Source organism: Penicillium manginii, assembly GCF_028828005.1.
Source record: "Penicillium manginii strain IBT 31320 chromosome Unknown utg000005l:1.0-5665137.0:1.0-5668048.0, whole genome shotgun sequence".
Taxonomy (NCBI): Eukaryota; Fungi; Ascomycota; class Eurotiomycetes; order Eurotiales; family Aspergillaceae; genus Penicillium; species Penicillium manginii.
The window spans coordinates 1,819,161-1,839,355 of record NW_026643106.1 but is presented as its reverse complement, the minus strand read 5'-3'; the positions used below and the strand labels follow the sequence as shown (position 1 = coordinate 1,839,355).

Here is a 20,195-nt window from a genome sequence, read left to right as displayed (position 1 = left end):
CGCATTCGATACATACAGGTTCTATCTACGGAGGAATTCTAGATCAGCGCTTCTGACATCAATGATCCACGGTACGGAGTACAAATCTGACTGCTGATCGCTGGAAGGAAATGGAGAGGGGCTACCGGCTTGACGCATCACAAACGGTTTTCTCTTTTACCCCTTTCGTCGGCCGGCATTGCCGTGAGAGAATTCCTTGGGAAGGGACCACTAAGAGGACGCAAAGCCAAGTCATCGTGTGAGGAGCAGGCGGTTCCTCAGTGCTTTTCCGGATTGCCCGAGACGTGGGCAAATAGGGCGAAGACGGATGGGGATGAAAGCTGTCCATTGGGGTGGATTGCAGCCGATTGGCCTATCTGGCAATAATTAATTGGGTGGCTAACTTGTGATCACTGGACAGAGAAATACGGTATCCTCGTTCTCCCTCGCCTTCTCCTCTCCCAGATATTTGGGTCCTGCGGACTATGCCGGATGGAGAATGGAGCAGCGCGGCCGCATGGTTATCTGGGACGCCTTGGAAAAGAATCCCATAGGACGGATGGCGGCATCGGGTCGAGGAGAGTTTTCTCGAAGGCGAGCTATCGTCGATCTTGAGTTCCGGCTTGGTCCCAGCCTTTCCATTGCCACCTTTCTGCTACCGTGTACAAGTAGTCTTTCTTACCAGTGGCAAAGATATCCGCGAACAACCACCAGATTGTTAGGATGATGCTGTTAGTTTTTGAATGATGTCGAGATGTGTTTATTATGTGGGTCCCGCCAGAGGTAATCTGCGTGGCCGCACCCCTGCGGCATTCCGCCACATGCAGGATAGGGAGGATCATCATAATACTACGGAGTATGGAGTAGTAACTTGAATAATCATAACCATAGGGAGGTGAAAGGTAGAGTGAGGGGGCGAGGGAATATAGTACGCCATGCGGATTGGCTGAGATCTCAATTGAGAGTACTCGGTACGGAGTACTCTGTACAGAGGAGTACATAGGATATTACATAGTTTGGATAATTTGAATAGCTTGATTCCTGCAGCAATAGAACAGGACTAGTGGGGAGTAGAGTATGGAGTATGGAGTAATATTCCATGCAGGTCGTTGTGATGTAGAAGATGGCGGTGAAGTGTAGGAGTAGGGAGTAGGGAGTACCAGCTATGCCATCGAGTACATACGGAGAGTACAGAGCACAGCATAACAGATGACAGAGCGGAGCTACAGTATGTACATACTGTACTCTACAGTCGGAGACCTGCAGTGCCAATCCTGGGGTACGGCAGGTGCGCGGGAAGGGTTTCTGCGGGAAGGAGCGATGTGATGCATCTCATCACCTGACTGCAACAGAAGCAGGAGCAGGAAGTGGGAGTGCTTACGGAGTACCAGGAGTAACAGGAGTAGTGGGGGATCACCGGGCAACACTTTCTCTGCCTTGGCGCTACACTCCAACTGGACCAGCCCCCGAAAGTCTACCTTTCTCCTCTCGCAACGTCTGACTTCGGCGTTAAGAGTGTCAGAGTCAGACCAAAGAGTCACAGAGTCAAAACAGACACCAAGTCACACAGGCCGCACCTGGGCTGTGCGTCGGCCCTTCCCTTCCTTCACCCAATCAATCTCCATCTCTGCTGCCAGGGTCTCTTCCTCCCAGGCCCGTGCGAAGGTCTAACGATCTCCACACTATTCTCGAAAACGAACGCCTTGGGCAAATGGTTGGCCAGAGCGCCCCTCCCTCATCGCCTCACTTCCAGACTCTTCCCAGAATCCCGGTTCCATCACTCATACTCTCACGCGGTGGGGAATAAAGTTGCCTGTGGAAAGACCTAAACTCGCGGTGTAGAAGGGGCATGGGGGCATGGAGGCATAGAGGAGGGGCCGTGGGAAGCACGGAAGAGAGTGATCCAGTCATGCTGGTGGTCTGGGAGGTTCGATGGTCTGCATTCAATTTCAACACTTCTATCGCCCCTTGGAACCATGGACAGGTGAAACCACACAGGGCAGAAACATCGCCTCCATTCCATTCCATTTCTAAACTCGTATCCACACACATCATCCTGCGGGGCTGGGAGGAAAGGGGGGGCTGGATCCTCGTTGGATCCGATGAGGTGGCGGGACCACCAACAGAAAGGCGCCAGCAGAGACCAACAGAGACCAACAGCAGACCCAGTGGCCAGTGGTGTATCCACCCGCAGACCACCCCCCTCAACTATTGCCACACGGCCAACGGCCCCTATTTTCCAGGAGGCTTCTGCAACGCCAGACGATCGTTATGTGCGACCCCCGGCTCCACCCAATCACCGCCTGCAGGTGGCGCCTGCATAGCTGCACTCGGGGTGGCCCTGATTGGCCTGTGGGTCGCATTTGCCTGCACACCGCTTGTCGAAGCGTCGAAAGCCACGGTGGCCTGGCCCGCAGCTTGTCCACATGGGCTATGCCCACGAACTGGACGCATCATCGATTATTTTTATCTATGGGGCCTCCCCCCCCCAACCATAACAATTCGATTCTTAGCCTTGTGCTACTTCTCTCCTTTCCCATCCGGTTGTTGCTGTTCGATATTTGATTTGATTTCTATATACCGCTTTCCATCTGGACCGAAATTTCTCTCTGTCAACAGAAATATTCTCCCTAGGACCAGTTGGACTTCCCCGTGGAATGGATTCCTGCCTCTGAATGCCGTGGACTTTGGATCTCTAAAAAGCCAGGACCTATCCCGCCTCTCCCCTCCCCCCCATTACAACTCTATATTCCCGCCCCCCGGGAGTACAGAGAGGATAACTCATTCCTTTCCACGACTTGGACCTATTTACGTATATCATCTTCTTTCGCCCTCTTCTCCTTGTGACGGCGATCATGTATCCTACCATGCTTCCCACTCCGCCACCATCGCCATCACCCCGTTGTTATGCTCCCGAGGACCGCTTAGGATTTATCTTAGCCAACCGGCTTGAACTGACTGGCATTCTGGGTGTGGGTGCGTACGGTGTTGTCTACACTGCCGTCGATATCCACACCAATATCCGTTTCGCCGTCAAGGCGCTCAACAAGAATGGCCTGGATCCCCGCCAGTTGAAATACCAGCAACGCGAAATCCGCCTCCACCACTTGGCGAGTCAACATCCTAACGTGGTTTCATTGGTTCGCATTATGGATTCCCAGGACTGCACCTATGTCGTGATGGAGTTCTGCCCGGAGGGTGATCTGTTCTCCAGCATTACCGATAAAGGAAACTTCGTCGGGAATGACCCCTTGGTCAAGCGCGTGTTCTTGCAACTGCTAGATGCCGTGCAGTTCTGCCACAATCTTGGAATCTACCACCGCGATCTCAAGCCCGAGAACGTACTTGTCACAGACCAGGCCATGACTGTCAAGCTTGCCGACTTTGGCCTCGCAACCACGGACTATTTCACCTCGGACTTTGGCTGTGGCTCTACCTTCTACATGTCACCTGGTAAGTTAGAGATCCGTCATCTCCTTTGAAAGCTCCCCCCTCCCAGTGAGACAGCCCCTCCTAATAAATCCGAAACACAGAATGTCAGCAAACCAACCCTCGACCCATGTCTTGCTACGTCTCAGCCGCCAATGACGTCTGGAGCCTCGGCGTCATGTTAGTCAATCTTACTTGTGGCCGTAACCCATGGAAGCGTGCTTCAATGGAGGATTCCACATTCCGGGAGTACCTGAAGGATCCATTCTTTCTCAAGTCCATCCTCCCTCTTTCCACGGAGATGGTTTGTATTCTTAGCCGGGTATTTGAACGCGACCCAGCCAAGAGGATCACCATCCCAGAGTTGCGTCAACTGATCTTGGGGTGCCCTCGCTTCACAGAGACGCCCAAGGCCCCCTGGGTGCAGGACCAGATCCCGCAGACCGACTACTACGTCCAGCCCCAGATGCCCTTCAACATTCTCGTGGACCCTATGCATGCCCAGCACTCTGGTTCTTCCTCGGACTCTTCCTCACACTATTCAGACTTTTCCGAGGCTGCCGTGTCCGATACTTCTGCCATCACAGATGACTACTCAGATCTCAACTGCATGTCACCTGTTGTATCGCAACAAGTGCCTGACTGCAAGGTGGTCTTCCCCCATTCCAACTGCGTGGAGCAGCCCATTCCCGATATCTTAATGGGCCCACTGATTCCGGTTTGCTAAGGGGTTCCTATCTCCCCTCGCATCCTTCTCTACGACGCACCTACATGACCTCTACGCTCTTCTATTGCCACGATTTTTTAACCACATCCGACCCAGATAATTGTCGCATTGGTGTTTCGATACACCGGTTATAACTTTCTTATGGGTGCCCTTTTCTTTTTTTCAAAAGCTACCCATAACGGACAGCCATTGCCCATTTGGACTTGGCCACCAGCTGACCATTTCTCCCTTTCTTACTGGACATGTATTTCTTTTTGATTGGACCATACCATAAATCGGCCTCGAGCAGCTCTCGAGTCCTACCTTTGCATCGCCCACCGGATTCTGGGCTTCTCATCCACTCTTCCGGACTTTTGAATTCTTTTTTATTTTCGATTGTTTTAATATTTTCCACACATACCGGGAGGAACCTTTGTCTATTTCTTTGTTGATTTTTTTTTGTTTCTTTTTCGAAATGGTAATATTTTGGGGAGGCAAAACTGCAGAGATCATACCTCAGCGTGGGGCCTTTGATGGATATTGGTTTTGATATCTGTGCCGCCGGTTTTTTATTTTTCTTTTATCTGGCGTTTTATCAAATGACGGGGATGGGTTGAACCCTGCTTGTTATTTCTTTCATTTCTGGTTCGTTTCATCTGGTTGGAAACGATGGTGTCTATATTTGCTTGTTTCTTTTTCTTCTTTTCTTTGATGACTTTATGGGTGGTGATCTGATCTGATCTCGGTTTTTTTGGTGATTCATTTTGCATCACGTGCATAGACATTTTTCGCGGCATGGCTTGGATGCGTCGGCTTACTTTTTACGATATGATACCTTGGGAATCCAAATGGAGCAAAACAATTGCATCATCGCTACGCAACACAACCTTCTTCTCTTTGACATTCAGATACGATTAATGCTGGTAAACTTAACTGCTATAAGGGTAGCCTTGAGGAACCATCCTAGGTTGGAACGAACTTTAGTCTTCCTCCCGGCCTACTCACAATCCATTTTGACTAACTCCTTCCTTATCATTGAATTAATGTTCGTCTCACTAACCCCCCCGTGCAACGTTGCGCAGTCCTACGGCACCGCCGAACATCGTGGCCCTGGCCCGGTTCTGCGGTACGTTTCGTGTGGTCGTTCCAGATAGACCGTGGCACCGTGAGACCCGTCTTTGCTGCCCAAGTGAGACGTGAATCAATGAACCTTGACGAGCGCCAGCCCGAGAAGGCGAGTCTGTAATTACTCTAAAAGACCAATGGCTACGGAATTGAATCTGTCCCCATGACTCGTTCTATAAAGGTAATTGGTTTGATCTGGACAGCAAGGTTCTGTACGCATTACTTGCCTTCGGAACGATTGGGTGAAGAAGTAGAAGTATTGGTACTAGTCACCGTTATGTAGGTTATGTACACTCGCTTGATAGAGGGGGAAGAGGGAAGAGCTAGTTGAATGAATCTCATCATGTCACATCCCCATCACATATTACGGCCCCCGGTAACACGAATAGTCTCCCCATTCACGTAGGAGAAGTAGGGGCTGACGACGCCTAGAATTGACCGCGCTGCTTCCTCAGGGCTCGCTGGGCGCCGGAGCGGAATATCCGGGAAAGCGTTGGCATCTGCGTCGCCCTGTTTGGTGGCTAGCTGCTTGCCAGGAATTCCCAGAGCAACCTTGGTGCCGTCAGGGGCAGTGATGAAGGCGCCCGCTTCCTTAGCGGCTGTCAGGCGAGTGGTCACATAGCCGAAAGCGATGGTGTTGGAGCGCACGCCAAATGCAGGGCCCCATTCCTTTGCGATGGTGCGGGTGAGTCCGACGACGCCTGCTTTGCCGACGGCGTAGTTGGCTTGTCCACTATATGATGTTAATCTCTGTTGTATGGAGCTGCGTATAATTGCTTTTCCAACTGTGCAGAGGTATCTGTAATTGTCTGTGTAGAAACAGATGGGATGGAAAGGGAAACCAGAGAGAAGGGTGTTCAACAGAACACGAAGAAGTAAACTTACGCATTGCCGTGAATGCCGCTCGTACTGCTGATATTGATAATCACTCGTGGCTCCTGGTCCTTGACACGGAAGTAGGGCGCCGCTGCTCGTACCAGGCGGAAGGGAGCTGTGTTATGCACAGCAAGCATGGTATCCCATTGCTTGTCGCTCATCTGGCAATTACATGATCAGCACGCGAGTCTCAACGGTGTGAATCAGGAAAGATCATAGTTAGGACGATGGTATTATCAACCAGCATCACCCGAGCTCAAAAAAAGGAAAGAAAAATTCGCCGACACACCTTGTGAATCACCCCATCCCAGGTGAACCCGGCGTTGTTCACAATGATATGAATCTTGCCACCTCCGAACTCTGCAGTACGCTTGACCAGTTCATTGATATAGTTGGCATCCGTGATATCACCGACCACGGCGAGAGCACGGCCAGATTCGGCGGCATTGATGGCGTCAGCCACTGTATTGGCCTTTTCTGATTGATGAAGCCTGAAATTAGCACAGATCGCACCATGTTGCATGTATATGAGTAGATAGAGTCTCACGTACTGCTGTCAATATCAGCTACCACGACCTTGGCGCCCTCGTTCGCAAACAGCCGTGCAGCCTCGGCACCAATACCCTGGCCAGCACCAGTGATGATGGCAACCTGACCGGCAAGCATGCCGGCCGGGTAGTTAAGGTGCTTGTTGACCTGATTAAGACGATCGGAAGGAGCCATAATGTTTTGAGATGGACAAAGAGTTGGTGAAAAGAGAGAATGGAAGCGGGGCTGACCTTATACACCTGGCATTGCTCGGCGATCAGAAATGCCGAGGCTCGCCGCGGACCGAAAAGTGTGGGGTTTACTGAAGCTACTCACAACGACGGAGTTAAGAGTCAAGACTGAGCGAAAAGGGACATAAATTTGATCGAATAAATAATAAATATGTAATGCAGTCCCTCAAGTAACTGGTGTATCCTATTTGTTCAATTTGCTTCCTATCGAATTAGCCGATCCGCGTTTACTCTCGAGCTGCTGGGAATCCTATGTACGAAACAAAAAAGATACTCCCCTAGATTACAAAACAAGAAAGAAGAACAACAAAACAAAAGATGACCTCCGCCAGGTTTCCTTCACCTATACACATCCATGCTACATGTAATCATCTCGCATCGTGCCCTTGGCTCCACAGATACATTCGTTTGACGAGATCGATTGTAAGAAAGATTCCACCTTAGCTTCATAGCCGGCGATTATGGGGAGAAGACAGATGTTCCCACCGCCGTTATTTAAAAGATCCGAATCTATAACTGGCATACACGAGCTCGTAGATGGCCAAGCCATGCTTTGCGGGTCCCCAATAAGCAGCTTGGAATCGACCGCAAGGTCGTTATCGACGAGCTTTGGCCCATCAAGGCAAGCAGTGTTGATTGCCGCCGTCAGCATGGATAACGTCTCTCGGCATTGTAAAAGCAAACCCCGAAGTGAAAAGGTTCGAATTCGTCGGTTTTCGTCCTGGCAGACCTCATAGTATCCGTACCGAATATCAACTCCAAACTCCGCCCGCGGGACCTGCGAGGTCTCGCGTGATATCCAATATTCAAATAGTTGCACAGTCAAGTTAAGAACCGAAATGACCATGAGTAAATTCGCATTGTCCTTCGCACATTTACCACATTGTAGAAATACTTGGCATGCGCAAAATGTAGTCTTAATCGTCTGGAGGCTGTGATCGAATCGGAGAGGCATCGTGTCGGCAAGTAGATGATTCAACCTGTCCATGTGGAACAGCTGCAAATCAATACACTCACAAGGCGCACTTTGGAAGGGAGACGACATCGACCCGCCGAATGGGGGAATTGCCATTCCGTCTGTCAAATCATCCGAGGACAAAAAGGTCGGTGTTCGTGGTGTGTGCGGGTAGCCCAAACCGATGGGCAGGGGAGGGCAAGAATCCACAAGATCGGTAAAAGGCGAGCCATCCACTGCTGTCAACTGCGATGGGCATATAGAATTTTCCAATGTCCCACCGCTACCGAAACTCCGTGGGCTCTCCCAAATACCCGGGGGGGTTGAGATAAGGTAAACCTATGAAGTTCAGCATAAGTAGGGCGGATATTGCGTACAGGGCTTACCTCGTCATCTAACATCGGATCAGAAACATGGGCCGAATAGCCCACAGATGACATTGGGTCTCGGTCAGGCCTGGGAATGGGAGGCACAAGTCGACTGCCTCGGAACCCACGCATCGGTGGCTTGTCTTCTTGGAGCTGGCCCAGCTTCCGGAGCGTGGCTCGATTTTTGCTGCCTTTCGGTTTACCGGACCGGTTAGCGAAGCCATACTGGCACTGTAGGCCATGGCGTAGACACCGGGTGCAAACGTTTTTGCCGGACAGGTTGCATTTGACTTTGGACTGCCTACAATTCTCGCATGCTGTTCGGAGCTTTGGTACGTCACCCCCAGCATACGGACTGCCGTTGGTCTCGGGGAGCATCAAGGTCGGTGAGGGAGGAGCTACGGGCGATATCGGCGAGATTTGAGCTGGGTCACTCGATAGTGAGGAGAGTTGGGTGATGTAACAAGAATCGATAGTCGATATAAAGAGGAGATCAAATGGAAAGGAAGCACACATCTAAAGAGAGCACGGACACCCTCTTCGAGGTTCGTTTCTCTTTTTGGGGCTTCTCTTGTATTCTTGTATATATAACACATAAGAAAATCAAGCTTCATGGAAGAGAGCCAGCGCAGGGAAAAATGTCACACTCGAATTGTGATTCCTGTACCGGCGGCAGCCGCATTAAGAGATCAGCCGCTGTGAAACCCCAGATGCTTCCATCTGATCAACCTCGTATGGGGTACCAACTGGCACATTGAAAAGGGCCCTCTCTACCCCTAGGCGGAATTTCCCCCATGCTGCAGTCTGATCCGACCCGGACGGGATTAGCTGAGCTGTTGCTATTCCGGAGTATTGCTCGTGACGGCACGTCAAAGTCCCTGGATTCACATAGGGGTCCTCCCAAGTCGCACACCCGGATGCAACATCGTAAAGTCATGGCTGGGCGTTAACTTTCGCTCTCCACGAACCCATGGTGCTGACAAGTCGACAAGGCCCAGCCAATGATATATCCACTAGGAGATGGCGCGCCATGTGAAGAAACCGGACGTCTTAGGATGAACTCGGCTGACCGGAATCACGGTATTTGCGTATTTACCAGAAGGGATTGATACACCGCCTCTTCCATGGCCATTGTTGCACATTGCTAAGCTAGGCCATCGTCAGCAGGGACCGGAGAGGCCGTGGAAAGAGGTCTCCCCCGCTAACGTACACTACAGCGTGTATGTTTCATTCCATGCTACCTCTAAATAATTCCAAGAGCATGCTGTCCAACCTCGCCTTCCCCTCCTTGTCTTCGCCATCTAGACTCAGCCGCGTGCGATCTGACAAATCTCGGCAGTGCCGCTGTGCCGATAGTCAAACGCTTTGAGAAGACCAGTCAGATGAGCCACCGCCGCGCAGACGACCAATACATGAAATATCTGATGCGAGCTGCCAAATATGTCAAAGTGCCCGGGCCAGAGCCGTTCCGGTACACGAGCGGCATAGATACCCGCACCAAGAATGTACAGGAAACCTTGAAGAAGAAGCCAGGTGAGACCGATTTGTTGGCGCATACTGTCGAATCCGAAAACGAAGAGGCCATGAAGGACGGGAAAGACGGCCGACAAGCCCATCCCGACAAACATCGCCGCTCGGAATGGCCTCCAACGGGGTGTTCGGAAGCGCGGAAGAACCGAGACACACACACATCCTGAGACCAAGAGTGCAGATCATCGTCCAGTATCGGTGTTGGAGGTGAGGAACGCAGTAGAATCCGTAGTACACGCTTGGAACAAAGCTGCCTACAATAAGCCCCACGATACCGATGTAATCAAGAGCATTGCCATATCGAGCCACGGCAGGCGAATGGTTTGAGATTGTATGGTAAGTGGCTGACATTCCGAGACAGAACGCAGCCCCCGCGAAAAAGCAGGCAAAGGCAAATATATCCGAATCATCGGCAGTGTGGTAGCGAGGCGCCAGGACGTGATAGAGTTGGTAGGCTGCAGGAACAGCTAGTATGCCCGGTAAGAGATGAGTGTAAATGTTAACGGTCTCATTGTGGATGTAGCCCAGCGATTGAAACGAAACCCAGAATGAAGACGAGGCCGGTCGATAACCCGTGTGAATATGGCGGTTGTCACGTTGCCAGTGAGGTAGATCATCCCAATGCAGCAATTTCCTCACAACTGTGGGCAATGTCGTATCTTGACTGCTTGTTTTCGCGATCTTCTGGTTCTCCTGTACTTGACGACGCTGATGAGCCATGATCACATGCAAGAGATGCAGGGTTTCGAATAATGGCGGGATCAGCCACAGGATTATGCACGACAGGTAAGCGGATCCAATGACCTATGTCATGAATACGAAAAATTTCCAAACACACAGCGATCTCTATGTAACAAGAACAAGAATGAGAATGAGAATCGCGAGTGTTGGGTAGTTGGGGTAAAACCAAAGCCAAAGCCAAAAAGTCCATAGTGGGTCCACTAGGTGGAGCCTCGGCACAAACAGTGCAAACGCATGTGCCGACCGCCTGGACGTTCTGCCAGTTTTCCTGTTTGGTAATAATTGTGCCTGAGGCTTATATTATTGATGCCTGATTATCTGCCTGACACTCCTGCCGTCATTGGCAAACGTCTCTAGGATGAACATCCTCACGTCATGTCGAAACGAGTACCAGGAAGCCGGCTGCGACCGGTGGCGGACTTCTTAGAGACTGTGGGGTTTGTCTCGAAGGGGGACAAGAAGTATGTTCGCCTCAAGGCCTGCCTGATTGATGGTGTTTATTGACAAGGATCCCCCGCAGATTGCTTGATAACTCCGCCCAGCAAGAATACTTTGACAAGATAGTCGAAAGATACATGCAATTTTGCGCTCACCACAGCAAAGATCTCGATGCTGCACTCACCTCACTCCCCACCAGCTCGTCCAACGATGTAACCTCGAATCCAGCTGCCGCTCAACCATCGACCAAGTCGAACCCCGCTGTTCGCGGGGGACCTCTCCCATCCGCGGAGCTATCCACTCTTCTCCTTTCCCTCCGAAAGCTGCGAGAGGCCATTCTTGCAACTTCAGCGACGACGCCAGCTATTTTTTCCCAGCGAGTGCATGTCTTCTCTATCCGCTTATCAATCCGCGCGCAGCACCCGCCATCGTATTTCCCCTCCTTGCGATATAGCCTCGAGAGGTTGCATTCCAAGGCCCATCCACTACCGGATTGCGAGATAAAAGAGATTGTGTCCTACTTGATACTCGACTATGCCTGTCGTCAGAATGATATGGTGTCTGCCTTTGAGTGGCGTGCTCGGGCACGGAAGGAATACGGGTTCCAATCACAAACTATTGACAATGTGCTGGCCGCATTGATGCATGACAATTGGGTTGTATTTTGGCAAGCCCATAAGAGCGTGGATTCGTACATGCGTGCGGTGCTGAATTGGGCCGTGGGTCGAGTCCGACGACAGGCTCTCAAGGCTGTGGGCAGTGCATACCTCAATGTTCACGTCAGCTGGATTGTGGGTGGATGTACAGGAGACGAGGAGAGCTGGACCTGGGAAAAACTGGTCGAAGCCGAGAAGCTTGGTTGGGAAAAAGAAGGAGACAAGGTCATTATCCGACGACCAAAGACGCGCCCCCCTCCAAAGCCGGAGTCTGTGCCGCGTGCATAGAGATGTCAACATTTTTAAGGCGTTGTTTGGTAACGGATGCATGGGTGGTGCATAGTATTTGGTCAAGGTCATTATCTTTTAGGGCAGCTTTTGTTGTGTTCGGTCTGCCGTTTTACATACACACTAGAATAAATCAAGACGACACATTTATTTCAAATTCGTATCATAACTTAAAGTCCGCGTTTGATCGGTCTAGGTTGGTTTGACCAGAAATAGGCTGGTTAGAAATGGTGGCTGCGAGCTGTCCTTTCAATTGGCCAGCGTTGTCGGAACAGAGTTCATATACAGTCGAAAGGTTAAATATGAGGCTGCTGAACGAGTGGTTGGCTGAGATTTGGGATTCCAATAGCTGGCGAGCCTGCGGAAATCATAAGTCAAATCGATCCAATTTCAATCATGGGAGCCAACGTACCTCATCCAATTGACCAGTGTAAAGAAGACACACAGCAAGATTGTGCGCCACCAGAGCCCCGTCAGCTCTCTGGTTATCTTCTAATAATATGCGCCATTCGTCGATAGCATCTTGATAGCGCCCATCAGACATGCTGATAAGGGGTTTTAACAAGGAAGACCCCTTGGAATTAGGAGAATCATCGAAGACTCGTTTTGCCGCGTCAATATCACCCATCCTTAAGGAAAGAAGGGCTGTTCTCAGCTTTGTAGTATCGGATTTTAAGCTAGACGTGTCTAGTCCTTCAAGCGACCTGTTAGCTGCATCGAGATCGCCCATCTCGACTAACGCATTCACGTTTCTCATGCCCAAATCCGCTAACCGCTCTTTCCAGATTTTTCGTTCTGATTCACTGGTCTCATTATTCATGATTCGGGCTCTTGCCTCGAGGCCAATTTCATACAGGCCTCCAATACTCCTGCGAGAGTCCCCAAATCCAATGCTTTGAAGCCGAACCGCAAGCACGCGGAGTGGCCAAGGAACGATATGACGTGGGAAGGGGTCGCCCTCAATACCCCTGGGCTCTTCATTTTGACTGTCTTGCTTGGGGGAATCCAGACTGGAGTCAATGTAGTAGAATGTGGAGTTGAGGTCCTCCAGGGCTTTCGACTCTTGTGCTGCGAGAACTGTGTTTCCCGAAAGCTCCAGGCAGGCAAGACGGGTGTAAAATAGGGAGAATATGATCTTTATATCGGTGGGCGTTATCAATGACGAAGTGAGAATTGAGCCCGCAAAGTGTGCTGCAACCAGAAAGCGACCTTCTACCAGCAATTTCTCCAAAATGCCGAGGTTTGTCGACAGGGGTTCGCCAGGATCGAGGACAATGAAATGGGAACGAAGTGGAGAAGGAATATCGATATGAGATAGTGGGTGATAAATATTTGGTCGTAGTAGAAACGAAAGGTCTTTCCCCAAGGTCTCAGAGAGGTCATCTGGGGCCAGCGGATCTAGTTCATGAAGGGAAGCGCCGGAAAAGTCGTCACCGCTAGTAAACTTCCGTTGCATAATACCCGGGGAGGCAGTTGAGCCCGGAGACGAGAGAGGACTATCGTGCGTTAGATTGAATGGGCGGATTTTTCTTTTTTCGCGATTTAGCCGATCTGCTCACTCATCTGATGCATCCAATGGCCCTCGTGTCGAGCTGCGGGGTCGTGAAGCTGGGGAATCAATCAGCACAGGCAGTGTCTAAAGAGCAGGCAGGGCCCAGGGGTGAAAGCGAAGGCAATAAGATACTCACCCCGTGAAGCATTGCGAGTGTGCTTTGTTGGCGATAATGCCATCGTGGATTGGCCTATTCTGTGGCCGAAAGAAACAATTCAAAACGCCGACCTCGACATTTGTAGTCCGAATCTAATGCAGCTACGATAAGCTATCGATCGTGTTTTGCCTAAGGCGGTGTGTGGTCGCGGTCAAGGGCGAGCTGGCGCGAGCTGCCATGGTGGTCTTCCCCGGACACGACAAGCTGTCAGCCATTCGCTCTCTACTCCCTTTCTTTCCTTTTATTCTTTCTCTCATCCTTGTCCTGGAGACATCATTGATCTCTTCTTCTTAATTCTGGCACAATGGGCGCTACCAAGAACAAGTACTCGGTCATCCTGCCGACCTACAACGAGCGGAAGAACCTCCCTATCATTGTCTGGCTGATTCAGAAGACTTTCAACGAGAAGTATGACGAACCCAATAGGGAGAACTAATCTAATTCAAATTGCTAATTCTTATGTTTTTCTGACTAGCAATCTGGATTGGGAGGTTGTCGTTGTTGACGATGGTTCCCCTGATGGCACCCTTGAAGTCGCCAAACAACTCCAGAAACTCTACGGCCCTGAGCATATCAATCTTAAGCCACGCGAGGGAAAGCTCGGTCTCGGTACCGCCTACGTCCACGGTCTAGTCCACTGCACCGGAAACTTTGTCATCATCATGGACGCCGACTTTAGCCACCACCCTAAGTTTATCCCCGAGATGGTTCGCATCCAGAAGGAAAGCAACGCAGACATTGTCACCGGTACCCGCTACGCCAACCGTGGAGATATCAAGGGCGGTGTTTACGGCTGGGATCTCTTCCGCAAGTTCACCTCGCGTACCGCCAACCTGATCGCCGATGTCATGCTCATGCCTGGCGTCAGCGATCTGACTGGCAGCTTCCGCTTGTACAAGAAGGAGGTTCTCGACAAGGTCATCACCAGCACTGAGTCCAAGGGCTACAGTTTCCAGATGGAGATGATGGTCCGGGCCAAGGCTATGGGCTACACGGTGGAGGAGTGCCCCATCACCTTCGTGGACCGCATTTACGGCGACAGCAAGCTCGGTGGATCTGAAATCGTCGAATACCTCAAGGGCGTGTTCAACCTCTGGCTTAAGGTTTGAACGATGCCAAATACACCAATCTAATGATGTGTCGAGTCGCGCATAATAACTCGGAAGGTTTTGACATTGTTCAACCCGTCCTTCGATATACCCCAATTTTTTGAGATCTTCACCTTACTCCATATCTACATACTTCTGGGCGGTGTTCACGTTTCTTTATATGCTTATGTATGGCCGATAGAAATCTGAATTTGATTCTATTTCTAATTTATGGATCCGCTTTTCACTGTTCAGGGCCTCTAGAGGCTCTCCAAGTAACCTAAGACGCGATCGATCAAGTCCTTCTGACCTTCGTCCCGAACATTATGGCTCGCACCAAGGACAATACCACTCTGTTCTGCCCAGGACGCGCCACCAGCCTCGAGTGCTTGCTTCCACCTCTGTAACAACTTTTGTTTATCAACCCAGGCGGGGCAATATTCGTCACTACCAGAGTAAAGAGCCAGCAGCTTGGATTGGAGAATGCCTCGGGACCCAACGGCTCCAAATGTTTCTTGGTGACGCTTGTCGCTCAAGTCGGAACTAAAGAGGTCATCCTGCGAGGGACTTGCTGGGCTATCTGGACTGATCAGGCTTAAGAATCGACGAGCGCTGAGCGGGGCATCGCCCGGAAGACCAAGCTTTGCAGTCATATTCATGGGTAGCAGGGTGTCATTTCCTTCCTCGTTCCAGGGCTCTTTCTTGGCAGAGATGACGAGCTGATCGAAGGCCCCTCGGACCTCAGAAGGGTTTGTGGCAGATTTCATAATTGCCAGAACAGCCTCGCGGTCTGAAACGGGGGCCTGCATGATAGCACCGTCGAGTTCTGGTCGAACGATATGTTGAAGCCCAATGTCGAACTCGGGCTTTGGCAACGGGTTAGGGGCATAGATATAGTGGAGAACATCCTGGCTACCGGTTGAGTGACCCATGACCACAATCTTTGCAGACTTGGATGGGGCTCCGGGCTGTCTAGAGGCCTTGAGGTCGCGGATGTACCGCACACAGTGACCGATTTCCTCTACATCCTTGTCGAGACTGCCAACTCCGAAACCATTGTAGGAGGAAGATAACAGGATGGAAAAGACAGACCAACTGGTCGGCTCTAGTGCCTCTGCTAGCTTCGATACATATGGTACTGTGCAGAAGCCATCTGTGAGTCCGCCCACGAAAATCAAGCTGTTTGGCTTGTTGACGCTGGCTGGCGGTGTAAACTCAAAGGCGACCAGTCTGGGGGCCTATGTATCCAGTAGTCAGGTCTCGGCATTCTTCCTAGGTAGGATTCAGTAAATGAACTTGAACATGAACATACATATTCGTGGAGGACACCACGGTGGGACAAACCACGGTCTGGGTTGAAAGCCATTACGGGTGGCGAGAGTGAAGGAGTGAAGCTGAGACTGGCCGGAGGAGGATTGACGTACCTGACCCACCGCGGGGCTTTTTTTTGGCGATCCCCTCATTTCCATAGGTCTTCCATAGGAAAGTGTGTGTATGTAAATACAACATCCGTTTTTGGCTTTTCGTTCGATCTTCTATAATTACTATTTCAGCATATTCTAATTGTTCCTTTCCAGCGGTGGTTTACTGGGCTCTACCCTAGTACCATAACAACCTCGGCCCGATGAAGGACTTCCAAACAGCACCCTGACATTCATGGATCTCCTCGGGCTGACCGTACTGTATCACCGTCGCAATGTGCTCAGAAATCCACTGGCATACTAATAGTAGTATTCCAATAATACCCACCTGGGCATTTGAGAATATACTAGTAACATATTTCGTTTCCAACTTCAACTTGAAGGTTTAACCTTCTTGGAAGCTTGTTGGAAGGCGCACTCCTTCCTCTTATGTTTTTTGTGAGACGTATGAACCTCCACATAACCATAAAATCCAACTCTAATGATGCCACTTACATTATTCCTTCCCTACCAACCAATTACCTAGGTAACTAGAGGTGGTGTCGATGTATGGAAGCTGTCATGCTTAAGCGTTAGTGTTAGGTTCTAGTTAGTAGTCGTCCGTTGTCCGTCACGTGGGTGACGGACGGACGACATGTCTCCTTCCCGTTTGGGGAGAATATCAGCATCATCTTCTCCTCCATCGTCTTACAGACCAAGTAGACCTTTACAGAAACCGTCTAGATGTTTCGCCTCGATGATGACTCACAACAACCTTGGAATGCAACTGTGTACAGACTTCAAGCTTCCAAAGCCAACAGAAGCTACACTAGAATAAATGAAAGCACCTGGGCATCTGCCATGCCAGGTGCAATTATTACATTTCACATGTATGACTACCAAGAAGATCTCAGATCTGTCTCAACGACACACTTGGTTGCATATTCAATCCAATAGAGTAATTGAAAGTGCCAGTGGAAAATTGATTCGCTTGATAATGGTGTGTAGTACAGTATCCTTGCGATGATTTCAATACTAATGTATAGTATCGCTAGTATGTATCGCGAGTATGTATCCCCTAGGATGTATCGCCGTGGTAGTAGTCTCCCAGATATCCGGGGAGGGGCTGTCCCGATTGGGTATAGCGTCCAATCCTTATTGGGAAGCTGCGAACTGCCGCGACTTGCAGAACATTCCCATGCGATGCTCCTCGCGCGTCACCACCATCTTTTATCCCAACCTGGCTCACCATTTCTTGATGATTTTGGCCGTTTTGAATTTACCAATTTCACATGAGAGCGTCTGTACACCTCTCCTGGCTGCGAACAATATCTGATCACCTCGGCGAGAATGGCGCGCAAATCCGGCCGCGTGAGAGCTTCCAAGGCGGTCTACACCGAGGATCTATTTGCAGTCGCCGGCATTAGTGATGATGAACCCAATGAAAAATCTTCGAAAAGGGCCAGACGATTGAAGCAAGAATCCCCTTCGGACGATGAATTCGTCGGTGGCGATGATGAAGATGATGACGACGTGGATGACGAGGAAATGGAAGATGCAGCCGCCTCTGAAGAAGCTGAAGAGGAAGAGGAAGAGGAAGAGGAAGAGGGAGATGAAGGGGAAAGGGAAGCAAAGGAAGATGGAAGAAAATCTCCCGAGGAGATGGTCGTCAATGTCAACGCGTCCGCATTCATTCCCAAAAAGAAAGCCGCGGTCTCAACCGCACGACCTAGAACAAAAGGGCCTGATGGCTCAATGGAGATGGATCCCAATGAATCGCATTATCGGGGCGGCCTGAATCACAACAACAATACATCGAAAGAAATGCTCTATAAATTTGCATTTGGATCAGACGACCGGGATCTCTTTACCGCATTGTATCAACGAGACCAATGGCTTGAAGCTGGAGATGCATGCCTCCCCCGTCGCAATACTCTTGAAAATCCAAAAAGACAACCCGACTACCCGTATGGTTCTACTTTAGGTCTTAGCCTCGAGGATTTCGAGGCTGAGAAAGAATCCGCGTGGGATTGGTATTACGATAAAGACATTGGAGACCAATTCCGGGCGAAACAGAATTTTGAACAACTGAAGAAATTGGACATCAATGACTATCTCGCGAAGCCACCAACCGAAAAACATACAGTTCTTATGGGGCCAGCAGACCAGCAGACCCATATCAATCTGGGCTATGATGAACCTTATGATTACAGCAAACTCTGGGATTTCACCAGCGGAGCAAATAACCAAAAACCCAGAAAATCTGTCCGTGAAGGCTGGCTGATGAGTTTTGGTTGCAGAATTCAATGTTTGGCCTGGGCGCCAAACCAAGAGGGGCTTTCTCAATACCTGGCTGTTGTGGTTCCAATCACCGAAGCACAGAAGAAGAACTGCAGCTCGCTTGGAGCGGATTCTAGAAATGCATTTCAGCCGACACCTGCTTATCCTTGTGCTTTACAAGTGTGGGAATTTAAGGGAAAGGAAATTGATTGTTCCACCAAATCGCTCGATATGAGCATAAAACCGCAAAGACGATTGGTCGTTTGTACAAATTGGGGCGATATACGCAGCATTGCTTGGTGTCCAATGCCCCGACAAGAGCGCCCCGAGGACAGCCAGGGAGACACACAAAGTATAGGACTTTTGGCCGGCATCTGGGGAGACGGAAAAGTGCGAGTTTTGGATATCAAGGTGCACCGGGACTCTTCGCAAGAAGAATATGGTATGCCACTTATTCACTTTGAATATCTTGAACAATTCAAAAGGGGTTCTAACAAATTATTCAAGTTCGAGTCACCTCCCCCGTTTTTGAGGCTCGGCCACCTTCGGCTCTCTGCTCATGCGTGACATGGTTGTCGCACAGTGATATAGCAGTGGGTTGCTCTGATGGCCATGTCGCTGTCTGGAGCATCCTGCCTTCATCATCTCCAGAGCCACACCCATATTTTTACCGACTGATTCATTCCACATGGGTGTTGAGTATAACATCTGCTTATCCGAGCAGCCCTCATCTTATAAGCACGATTTCTATGGATGGCGAAACCCAACTCTGGTCAATGGTTGAACCCCAGGCCGAAATGACCTCAACGGTGCGCATGCGTATGGCTGCCCGTCACGTCAGCTATTCGCCTGTTTTGCAATCCGTCATTTCGATTGACGAAAACGATTTTGGGCGTATGATGCCCATTCGCCGTTTCTTCTCATCAACGGCGGTAGCAAACCTGCCCAGTTCAGTGATCAGTCTCGCACCCTGTAGCTCCTGGCATCCTTGTATCCTTCTGGGGGGCACGGGGGGTGAAGTCACGGCTACCAATCCATTTCGCAAGCTTCTCCATACCAAACCGGAACACTGGCAACAGTATTGGTTCACTCATGAATGGGTGGCTGGGCCCATGGCAGATGGCTCTGGGACGAGCCGTTTCTTCGACGGGTACAAAGCGGAAGAAAATCAACTGGCCAAGAATATCGCCAGTAGAACTCGACAGGTTGCAGATTGCAGCACCACCACCATCTACGAGGAAGGTACCCACGTCACGGCGCTTGGCTGGAATCCCAACCGCCGATGTGCGGCCTGGGCTTGCGCGGCATTGGGCTGTGGCCTGTTACGGGTCGAGGATCTGGCCATTTCCTAGCATGAGTTGACCAGCCTCCGACCGAAACACCCCGGGCAGAGACGGTTGATCCGGTAGATCAGTGGGAACACAAATTGTGTCACAGTTGCCGATCGAGAGGCGATGGATCATTTGTCCTAGGTATCAGCGCTTTCCAAGGGTTCCAGAAGCTAAGAAAAGTAACTAGGCAGCGGTTTTGAGTAGGAGTGGATCCCCCCCAGCCACGTCGATGGGTAAATATCTCCAAAGAGGGTCTCCCCTGAGGGTCGTCACCAAGGTCCGCTTCGGCTTCCTCGGCTTCCAATTAGCGTGGGTGGTTGCCATGTGGAGACCGCCTTCCCGCCTGTCAACAACAAAAATAGGGTGGCTGGTTCATCTCCCCAGCCACTCGTCGACCCAGCCAACTTATTTGCGTGCCAATCGCAAGGTTACCATGTGGACCTTACTGACTTCATGATTGTCATTGTGATCGAGATTGATCTCTTCGTTCACTTTTAAACCGGCACCCATTCAGTCT

The 20,195-nt window shown here is 50.4% G+C and overlaps 9 protein-coding genes across 9 annotated transcripts; 4 read left to right on the top strand and 5 right to left on the bottom strand.

The window, feature by feature from the left end:
- Window positions 1–2,834: 2,834 nt before the first annotated feature.
- N7533_007064 (serine/threonine-protein kinase) lies at window positions 2,835–4,135 on the top strand (the record flags this gene model as incomplete). The annotated part of the gene is made up of 2 exons (XM_057103714.1): window positions 2,835–3,432; window positions 3,513–4,135. The coding sequence occupies 2 exons, from the start codon at window positions 2,835–2,837 to the stop codon at window positions 4,133–4,135; spliced, it is 1,221 nt and encodes a 406-aa protein (XP_056958671.1).
- Window positions 4,136–5,596: 1,461 nt separating this feature from the next.
- Window positions 5,597–6,838, bottom strand: N7533_007063 (SDR family NAD(P)-dependent oxidoreductase; the record flags this gene model as incomplete). Its single annotated transcript, XM_057103713.1, has 4 exons — window positions 5,597–5,972; window positions 6,125–6,276; window positions 6,405–6,592; window positions 6,667–6,838. 4 exons carry the CDS (start codon window positions 6,836–6,838, stop codon window positions 5,597–5,599), a joined length of 888 nt encoding a protein of 295 aa, XP_056958670.1.
- Window positions 6,839–7,252: 414 nt separating this feature from the next.
- On the bottom strand, window positions 7,253–8,595 carry N7533_007062 (Zn(II)2Cys6 transcription factor domain-containing protein; the record flags this gene model as incomplete). Its single annotated transcript, XM_057103712.1, has 2 exons — window positions 7,253–8,188; window positions 8,236–8,595. 2 exons carry the CDS (start codon window positions 8,593–8,595, stop codon window positions 7,253–7,255), a joined length of 1,296 nt encoding a protein of 431 aa, XP_056958669.1.
- Window positions 8,596–9,524: 929 nt separating this feature from the next.
- On the bottom strand, window positions 9,525–10,467 carry N7533_007061 (hemolysin III family protein; the record flags this gene model as incomplete). Its single annotated transcript, XM_057103711.1, has 2 exons — window positions 9,525–9,861; window positions 9,908–10,467. The coding sequence occupies 2 exons, from the start codon at window positions 10,465–10,467 to the stop codon at window positions 9,525–9,527; spliced, it is 897 nt and encodes a 298-aa protein (XP_056958668.1).
- Window positions 10,468–11,063: 596 nt separating this feature from the next.
- On the top strand, window positions 11,064–11,870 carry N7533_007060 (uncharacterized protein; the record flags this gene model as incomplete). The annotated part of the gene is made up of 1 exon (XM_057103710.1): window positions 11,064–11,870. One exon carries the CDS (start codon window positions 11,064–11,066, stop codon window positions 11,868–11,870), a length of 807 nt encoding a protein of 268 aa, XP_056958667.1.
- Window positions 11,871–12,033: 163 nt separating this feature from the next.
- Window positions 12,034–13,601, bottom strand: N7533_007059 (uncharacterized protein; the record flags this gene model as incomplete). Its single annotated transcript, XM_057103709.1, has 4 exons — window positions 12,034–12,228; window positions 12,283–13,366; window positions 13,430–13,478; window positions 13,559–13,601. 4 exons carry the CDS (start codon window positions 13,599–13,601, stop codon window positions 12,034–12,036), a joined length of 1,371 nt encoding a protein of 456 aa, XP_056958666.1.
- Window positions 13,602–13,883: 282 nt separating this feature from the next.
- N7533_007058 (dolichyl-phosphate beta-D-mannosyltransferase) lies at window positions 13,884–14,688 on the top strand (the record flags this gene model as incomplete). Its single annotated transcript, XM_057103708.1, has 2 exons — window positions 13,884–13,987; window positions 14,055–14,688. The coding sequence occupies 2 exons, from the start codon at window positions 13,884–13,886 to the stop codon at window positions 14,686–14,688; spliced, it is 738 nt and encodes a 245-aa protein (XP_056958665.1).
- A 239-nt stretch (window positions 14,689–14,927) lies between these two features.
- On the bottom strand, window positions 14,928–16,033 carry N7533_007057 (uncharacterized protein; the record flags this gene model as incomplete). The annotated part of the gene is made up of 2 exons (XM_057103707.1): window positions 14,928–15,905; window positions 15,980–16,033. 2 exons carry the CDS (start codon window positions 16,031–16,033, stop codon window positions 14,928–14,930), a joined length of 1,032 nt encoding a protein of 343 aa, XP_056958664.1.
- A 1,384-nt stretch (window positions 16,034–17,417) lies between these two features.
- N7533_007056 (transcription factor TFIIIC subunit TFC6) lies at window positions 17,418–19,699 on the top strand (the record flags this gene model as incomplete). The annotated part of the gene is made up of 2 exons (XM_057103706.1): window positions 17,418–18,789; window positions 18,855–19,699. 2 exons carry the CDS (start codon window positions 17,418–17,420, stop codon window positions 19,697–19,699), a joined length of 2,217 nt encoding a protein of 738 aa, XP_056958663.1.
- Between the last annotated feature and the right edge of the window lie 496 nt (window positions 19,700–20,195).